The sequence below is a fragment of the Astyanax mexicanus genome, chromosome 1 (genome assembly GCF_023375975.1).
Source record: "Astyanax mexicanus isolate ESR-SI-001 chromosome 1, AstMex3_surface, whole genome shotgun sequence".
NCBI lineage: Eukaryota > Metazoa > Chordata > Actinopteri > Characiformes > Acestrorhamphidae > Astyanax > Astyanax mexicanus.
In genome coordinates this window covers 96876003-96885335 of record NC_064408.1, presented here as the reverse complement: position 1 = coordinate 96885335, position 9333 = coordinate 96876003, and the positions used below count along the sequence as shown (strand labels likewise).

The following is a 9333-nucleotide window of genomic DNA, read 5'->3' as shown; positions in this document are numbered from 1 at the left end:
TTGGGAAATTGTAATTATCTGAGTGTTCTGTACAAATGCAGTATTGACAATAAAACTACTTGACTTGATTTAACATCTGTCATTGTTACTGGTCCTGAAGTTCACGGTTGCTGCCTGTAGGTGCCGCCAGAGATCATCCCAAAGCGTTGAACCCGGTGATTATCCTGCAATTGAGGGGAATTTATTGGCGATTGTGAATGGCTGTGTAATTAAATAAGAGGGAAGCAGACGCGGCTGCCTGGCTGTGTTCCCGGCTGCTGATCATGTGGAGGAAAACAGAGTGACGGCTGGTGAAGAACCGGCCCGCTCTCTTACCTGAGAGAGGGTGACTCACCTGCTTACAGGCTGCGCGCCCCGACACGCGGCCCCGCCCTCGGATTGTGACGCGGCGGAGGGATATCGCTGAGTGACGGGCAGCTGAGCCAATGGGAAGACTCTGAGAGCGGGCAAGCGGAAATGAGAGCACGTATGGGCAGAGTTGCCAGATTCGCGGTTTTCCCGCCAAATTGGGCTTGTTTGAAAATCCAGTCGAGTGTTTGAAAGTCCAGTCTTTCTTAATTACAACAATAAGAACCAAGAGAACATAACGACATAAGCGAGGACAGCGTGAAAAGGAGAGAGAGAGAGAGAATCAATGTAACCAGAAATCACAAGATAATAAAAAAAAGCATATTAAAGAGAGAGAGAGCTCAGGACGGGCAAGAACATAAATTAGTAAATAAAAGCCTTTATTTATTGATTGTTTTGCTAATTATGTTACTATTACCGGTAAATGTTTATGACTGGGATGTAAAACTGTTATAAAAACTAATAAAACACTAATGTTACAATATGATTAATTACTTAGATATCAATACTGATAAATCCCTTATAAACAAAATCAAACTAAAAGTCACACACATATGTTTTTAGACATTTGCTTCAAATGTGGGACAGACATATATTTTGGGCTAGTTTAAGCTTTTATAGGGAAGGTTTTAAGTCCAATCAGGACGGGATTAGTTTGTAGTCTGTGAAAAAATATTTTACACTTCTACTCAGTGAAACTCTTAACTTATATCATGATTACAAATAAAAAACAGGAGGAGTAAGTTTTATGGCTTCTTCTGTCAAGACATTGCGCATGTGTTTACATGGATCTCTGTGGAAACTTGTGCCCAAAGTGTAACTTTATTAAACGCGAGGTGACGAAACTCAGAGATTTGAGTTCAGACGGGACTAAAATTACAAGAGAACCACAGAGTTCAGTGAAAAACAGTAGGTAATTCAGCCTATAATTTTCTCAGAGGACGTCTCAGAAAAACACGTAACAAGCTACGTGGTCGTTTCAGTCGGGAATTAAATCACAGATGACCCCCTATAAAAGAGAAAAATACCCCAGGATTACAGAAACTAACGTTAATCTCGTCCGAATAGGCTTTTAGACTTTGGGCTGGATGTTTGTGTTGGACCTGGCAACCCTGCGTACGGGGCTGGGCGAAGAGCGAGAGAGGGAGGGAGGGAGAAAGAATGAGAAAGGTGGAGGGCTGAGTGGAGTGAGAGAGGGAGAGCGAGAGAAGGAGGTGGTAGTAGTGGTGGTCACTTCTTAACCGCTGTGCTCTCTCTCTCTCTCTTCAGACATTAGCTAGTTAGGTTAGCTAGCCGGCAGTTAGGAGCGTCGTTTGAATCAGTGAGCTAACGGCCGCTCTGCCCTGCGGTCATATGAGCTCGTGTGGAGGTCTCCAGCTTCTCTGAGACAGAGTTGTGTGTAATTCTCCTCCTCCTTCTGTCTCAGCCCAGCTCTCTCTCTCTGTACTAGCAGTGTAATAACTTCCAGCAGTGAAGATGCCCCTGGCGCAACTGGCTGACCCTTGGCGGAAGATGGCCATTGGGAGCGCGACGAGCGAGGTGAGTGGAGAAGTAAGTTACAGCCTCACTTTTCCGGAGCTATCCGCTTTATTTCTGCTGTTACTTTTATTAGAAATGCCTGGTTCTGTGCTTAGTGCTGAGAGCTGGCTCACTGACTGAGTGACTGGCTGTCAGTCTGTCTGCGAGGCGAGCGTCCAGGATATTTCCGTATCTCTGATGTAAGTGCTTGGAGCTGGGAAATAACGCTAAATAAATGACTACTCAATTAAGCTGCCTTTATCTTCCATTAGCCTTGTGATTAGCCTTAGCTGACCCAGCATAAACGATACTGCTGCTCTCACAGTTAGCGTGATAACTAGCTAGGTTAGCTAATACAAACCTAAACATACAGCTCTGTAAAAAAAAAAAAACAGAGACCACTTAAACAAATCTTTAAGAGGAAGATGGAAGATCACAAGGATGGAACTGCTTGAATTGTTGCACCAGGAGTGGAATAAAGTTATCCAAAAGCAGTGTGTAAGACTGGTGGAGGAGAACATGCCAACATGCCTGAAAACTTGGATTAAAAACCAGGGTTATTCCACCAAATATTGATTTCTGAACTCTTAAAACCTTATGAATATGAACTTGTTTTCTTTGCCTTATTTCAGGTCTGAAAGCTCTGCATCTTTTTTGTTATTTAAGATTTCTCATTTACTGTAAATAAATGCTCTAAATGACAATATTTCTTTTTGGAATTAAAGAGAAATGACTGAACTTCATAGAATAAAACAACAATGTTTATTTTACTCAAACATATACCTATAAATAACAAAATCATAGAAACTGATTCAGAAACTGAAACGGTCTTTTATTATTTTTTTCAGAGCTGTAGGTTAACTAGTACTTAGTTAGCTACCTTCAGTTAGAATATCTTCTTTTTTGTTATAGCTGGCTGTCTGTCTAAATATGTAACATCCTAACTAACTAAGTTACTAACTAAATTACTGATTAGCCCTAGAGACCAAAAGTGCAAGTGGCAAGTGCCATAGAAAGTTTGTTTGTAAGATGTGAGACCTGGTTCACTTGTTCTGCTCACTTCAGCTGAGTTGTCCTTCAGTTGAGTTGTCCAGCTGAGTATGAGCTTTAACGTCATGGCATCAATGAATCACAGACTCAGAATCTGATTCATGCTCCTAGCTACCTTCATTCACTTTGTGAAAACATTCTCTCTCTCTCTCTATCTATCTATCTCTCTATCTATCTCTATCTATCTCTCTTTCTCTCTCTATCTCTCTCTCTCTCTCTCTCAATAGCACTTAGTCATATCATATCTTTCTGTCACAGTCACCTCCGCCGGCACTGACCATGAATGTGTAGGCTTATATACATTATGGGTCAGTCAGACATCCTCTTCCCCCTCAGACAGGGATTATGCCCGATTACGTTTTTGACTAGTATATACAGTATTGTTCTTTTAATTGAACATTCCATTCAACATGCCTTGTAGTCCAGGAATAGGCTTAAAATTAGAAAAGTACTCTGGGAAACTGCTAAAACACGCCTAATGGGGTTCATTTCATTTAAATTTCATGCTACTTCATTATTTGAGATGTAAACAGTCATGATCAAGCATAGCTTATTGGTTTGAAATGGTTCATTATAGAGATACTCTATATCATTTTATTATCTCCATTGCAATCATGCACATGTGCGTTAATCACATTGCATAACATGACTCATAAGGCAAGTTGAATTGCTTTTTTGCTGCTTAATACAAAAGGAAAAATCTGTTTTCATTTTCTATGTTCAATCTAGTAGAGATTATTTCTACCCAGAGTATTTTTTTACTCTAATCTGGATATAGAAAATGTGTAAATAATATCTTGATTGATTGTTTATGTCTGGTAAAATCTGTTGGAAATTCCTGTATTTGTTATAATATTATTTTATTGTTTTTGATTGTAATATTATTCTATAATATATTTTGCACAAAAATATATTTTCCAATATCATGCAGCCCTTTTACTGACTCATATTAGTTAGTAGTGGTGAGTATAGATAAGCAATATCTGATCAACTGTAATATTGTAATATTCTGATTCTAAGTAGATTAGATCAACTTCCACCTTTACTTTTATCTCTGTGATAGTGAATTAGGGCATGGTGAGAACACACTTAAAGAAATTTGACCAGCCATCCCAAAAAGTAACTGGGGGATAGGTTCCTTGCCCAAAGGACGTTTTGGACTTAAAACGTCGTTGTTTAAATTTGACTCCCCTGGATATTGCCAGTGTATAATAAACACTGCCCAGCAAAGTGTAGTTGGTCATGTTTAAATGGTTTAGATGGGTTTGTTTTAGAGTTGATGCTGTAAAACTGGTGCATTATGTCAAAATGTCAGAATGTGGCACATATCAGAAGAGTTCCTCTGTAAGGTGCAGCCTGGGCTAGGGAATAAATTGATATTAGTATATATTATGAAAAAACAGTGATTTTTATAAGCATTGCCATTTAATTTTTTCTTTACATTATTATCAGCATCTGCCACTGACTGATGTTGATTACTTGGCCTACTTGGTGCCCTGAAATGTCATTTATTTTTAGAAGTTCGTAGGTAGAGATATTCAATTTGGGTGTTCTTGGCAGTTTCTGTGTACATTTATATAAGGAGGTACAAGGAGCAATAGAAGTGTTTTTAAAATGATGGCGCTCCAGTCAGCACCTTTTGGCAGGAGTTGGAGTGTTGTTTGTTTGTTAGGATCAGTATCTGACCTCACTAATGCTCTTGGCTGAACACAGTCAAATCCTCAAAGCAACGTAGTGTAAAGCCTTCTCAGAAGAGTGGAGGCTGTTACTGCATCCAGGGGAGGGAGGAATCTCCTTGTAATACCCTTGATTTCAGGAGAAACGCTGAATGAGCAGATGTCGTATTTAGCTTGTCTGGACATCTGGACCTCAGTTTGTCACAATTAACACAACGTATAGAAAAATTAAGGCTACAGAACATCCTGAGTGATGGTAATAAAGCTGTTTTAAGGCAAATATTACATACTTATCATGCAAAAGAAGTAGGGGGATTTAGGTCACAGATGAAAGCTATGATATACAGTTATTTATGGGTTTAATTGTCCCACTCATATTTACCCTGTATCCATAACAGTACAGCCCAGTTGTGCTACTTAATTTAGTCTCGCATTCCATCAAATTGTATTGGATTGTGCTGCTGTTTTGGTTATGTTTCAGTAAGATATCTGCCAATATTCAGCTCTAATTATAATGTTAGGGTATTATTAATTCCTGGTGTCTAATTTCGTCCAGTGTAATATATTTTCATATTGACCAGATGTCCTTCCTGAGCGGTAAGGAGATTGCGTGGGAAGCCGGTGTGTGTGCAGTAGAGGAGTGATTTGCAGAATGAGTGCTCGGCTGTGGCCGAGGCAGTCAGCAGATGGAGAAGGGTCATCAGTCAGTCTGCTGGTGATGTAGAGACAGAGAGGCTTGTCTGAGGCTCCGCCCGGTTAAATAGATGCTTAAACGCTCAACGTGTGCTCTGCTACAATGTGCTGTAAAATCTGGACAATGCACACCTTTCCACAGTTCTCTCAGCCTGAGGCATGGCCTGGTCTTTCACAGCGACTTAACTAAAGCAGGACTGCTTGTATTTCAGGTTAACCTTTTAAGGGTGTAAGAATTCATGCAGTTCAGTTTGATACAGCATGATGTGTTTTTGTTCAGTGCATTTGGATCTGTTGGGTCAGTTGGATCAGCGTTTTTTCTAGAATGGAGGATATTCTCAATATGTTAAAAAAAAAACATGGAAACATGGATCACTACTGATATACAGTATATTGTTGCTGTAATGCAAAACATTGTCTCTCCAAAAAGGCTATTTTACAGAAGAAGGTAAAAAACTCTTAAACAGAAGTCATTGTTTTATCCAAGTTATTTTGTGGTCAGTTTAGCTCCACCCATTATATTATTATGAAGTTATAAGGAGTGTTTCAGGTTGGGCTGAATTTTGAGACACAGGGCAGCTAGTCAGAACAGAGAACAAAATCAATACCTTTATTTGTACATAAACTCACAAACACTCCAAATGGACATCACAGGAGAACTTTTTTTTTTAAATTATTGTTAAAGAAATAGTAAAGTGTTTACCATATTCATTTCCATTCTAAACATGCATTGTTCTATGCAGTGTTTTCTGTTGTGGGAAATTTTTGACAGTTGTTATCTACTGATGCTGAAGATAAAGTGTAGATCTGAGAACACTGATGTGTTTCTGTAACTGCTGGTGCTCCGTCACTGTGAGCTGTTAGAACAATGGCTTTCTCAGTAATGCTGATCTTCACACTGTGCTGGTGCAGATGCCTGCGAGTGTGCTGGGTTGAGGTCAGTGTATTGGGAAGGGTTAGGGTGTGATAATGCTGTGTTGTCTGTGGTTTGAACTGCTGTGTGTGTGTATATATGTGTGTGTGTGTGTTGTGGTGTAGAATGAGTGTATTTACATGTTGCTCTTTGTGACCACAGGATGCTCATCATGTCCTCGAGGATTCCTTAGGAGAAGATGATAACCTGCCCTGCCAAGTAAGTCCCTCTTTATCCTCATTAACATTCTTATTTTCTCACTCTCTCACTCTTTCTTTTTCTCTTTCTTTCTTCTCCTTTTGTCTTTCTTTCTTTTTTTCTTTCTGACTTTTTCTTTTTTTGGTTTTACACTCTTTTATTTTTCTGGTTGCTGATTTTGTTTATTTTATTTTTATTTATTTATTTTCTCACTTGCTTTTTTATTATTTCTGTTTGTATTCTCTATCTTTATATATTTTTTTCTTTATTTAATTTTTTGTCTTTCCTTCTTTTTTTATAATTTCTTATGTTTTTTTTATAATTTTCTTACTTTCTGTCCTTCTTTTCTTTTCTTTTTTTTCTCTTCTCCCTGACCTTATATGTTGTCTCTCTTTCTCATTTGTTCTTTTCTATCTATCTGGTCCTGCTGATTGTACAGAATTTGACATTTGAAATATTTGCTTTGGATGATTTAGTGTAAAGCAGCTTTTATTGTTAAGCAGTGCATTATGAAAGTTTTTTTATTGGAGTAAAGCTGTGAAATTATGGTTTGGAAGATTGAAGCATGCTTTCCGTTTGCATCTGTTCATATAAGAAAGCAAGAAAGTGATAACTGGAAGTTATTGATTACGGAATCTCTTTAGACAGAGATATTGCATTGATTTGGCTGGAGCTCCGGAAGCTTGTGTGAATGCCCTGGTGTTCTATTCTAAAACACACTGAACTAAATGGTGCTGAGTGTTTGAGTTGAAGTGTGTCTGTTTTCATATGTGCAACTTGAGTGACTGTAACTGCTACTGCCCATTACATTATGACAGGAGTAACCTGCTGATTATCACTGATATTACTGTCTTTTAATCAGTGTGGGTTTAAAGGAAAGGCAAAAACGTTTGACATAACTGAACAATAGTAAATCATACTGAAGCCCAGGAGTTCCCAACTAGCGCAGCTGTCCAATGCTTGGACCTATTAACTGGAGATAGCTGTTTTGATCCCCGGATGGCACAGACCATCTGTGGCCAGGAGTCCCAGAGAGCATAACTGCCTCAATCTATCTGGGTTAATTAGATAAAAAAAATCATATAATGCAAATAACAATAAAACAAGACATACAATGGGATATTGGCATGATTGTATGAGGTATGATTGTAGACCTGCATACCTCATGGAAAAACTCTCTCTCTCTCTCTCTCTCTCCCGCTCTCTCTCTCCCGCTCTCTCTCTCCCGCTCTCTCTCTGAAAGTCATTGATTTTTAAATGTGGAGGAGATGGGTCTATAGATCTTTTGAGGAAAGCTGCGATGTCATTAGAAATGTCTCCAGAGTGTTTGTTTTCTCTTCTGAAAGCACACACATATGCAGTGACTGAAAAAGACTTTGGTCAGCAGAAGGACAGTTCGGCTGCTGTTTTTGTGAATCACAAGCTCTCTTGCTGACCTCCAGTTTCAGCTTGAATAGGTTGTGCTGAAATTGGGCTCTTTCCTAGAGGCATATGTGACACGACCATTTTAATCCTGTCCCACAGATGCAAATACTTGGCATATTATTTAATCGCAGTTATATTATACTGTACATATGAGCCATTTGTTATTTTATTTTATTTTATTTTATTTATTTTTTTGTGCTCTGATGTACATGCTGAATATCATGGGAGATGGTACTAGTATTGTGTCCCATGACTTTTGCCATGTCCCAGGCAAAGGGGTGCTGCACTGATTTGTGAGAAAGGTATATGGCATCTCCTCTGTTAATTGTGGATGTGGTGTCTGCAAGAGTTGCTTGTCCGTTTGCTCGGACAGTTCTAGCCAGAAACACCAGTTGTGGTCATTACCACCCACTGTGCTGTCCAAGTTTAAGGTTCTATTACCTTCATCTATAGTACATGCGTGCTTGTACTTCAGAAAAAAGGCCAATCCATCTGGCACCTACTGCCATGTCTCACTCAAATTCCAGTAACGTGTGCCATGGCCTTGCCATGAGCATATTGGCCAGTGTTCATCTAAGATAACACATCACAGATTATACAGGTGTGGGTGTTCCCAAGTTGTCCTCTGAAGTAACACTTAATGATAAATTTGCATACTGCTATCTCATGACTTTTGGCATGTTAGTGTAAATTGTACAGCCTTTTGCTGACCATGTGCCTATTTATTTTTGCATCTTAAAAATTATGATACACCAGTGTAACGAATAAAACATCTTAAACTGTCAGCATGGAACAGAATGGTAAAGCAAACATCCATATGCGAAAATAGCTCCATTTTATTCTCATCAAACCAAATGATAGACTTCCAAAGCCCATTCAGTGCTCTCGGGCAAAACTTCAGCCTTGCTTTGATGTACAAATCTGTGAGCAGTGCCATTTTCCTTGGGCAGTGACCTCAAAACCCCTCCGTGATGCAGAGCCACTTACTGCAGTCTGAAGAGAATCATTGTTGCAGAGATGCAGCAGTTCTTGTCGACATTTCTGATGATTTCTTTTCTCAGAAGTCTTTGATATCTTGCACCTGTGACCACACACTTTGTGAAGATTCAATGTTTAGTGTGTTATGGACACTGTGAAACACTTGGAAGTGGCAGTATAGTCCGCTGAGGTCACTGGTCATGATGAAATTACTTGCTACTAAGGCTCTACAAAGAGAGTCGTGCATCTCAGAGTAGCATTCAAGTGCCACTAGCCCTGTTCAGCTATTCAGTACAGTTGCCCTCTTCACTGTTTCAGCATGTTTCATGATGAATGGGCCAATAGAAATGCTCAAAAAGACTGGGAATAAAATCTTTTTACGTTGAGTTATGTTGAACATTTTTTCCAGTCTCCTTTAAATTTACCGTTTTGGAGATACAAGGTTGAAGTGCTTACCCTGCGTTTGTCTTTTTGATGCTGTGCATGAAGGAGCATAAATAAAGCCAGTTAGTGTGTGTTAATAAGTGAGTGAGT

General features: G+C 39.1%; 1 protein-coding gene across 3 annotated transcripts in view; it reads left to right on the top strand.

Moving 5' to 3' along the window:
- The first annotated feature begins 1505 nt into the window (after window positions 1-1505).
- Window positions 1506-9333, top strand: part of rps6ka3b (ribosomal protein S6 kinase, polypeptide 3b) — a 69421-nt gene continuing 61593 nt past the window's right edge. The window contains exons 1-2 of one of the 3 annotated variants that reach the window (XM_007248954.4): window positions 1506-1899; window positions 6361-6417. In XM_007248954.4, coding sequence (XP_007249016.2) covers window positions 1825-1899; window positions 6361-6417 — 132 coding nt within the window. In that variant the 5' untranslated portion in view covers window positions 1506-1824. The remainder of the gene's footprint in view (window positions 1900-6360; window positions 6418-9333) is intronic. The other 2 variants (XM_007248956.4, XM_007248953.4) reach the window with 2 other exon arrangements.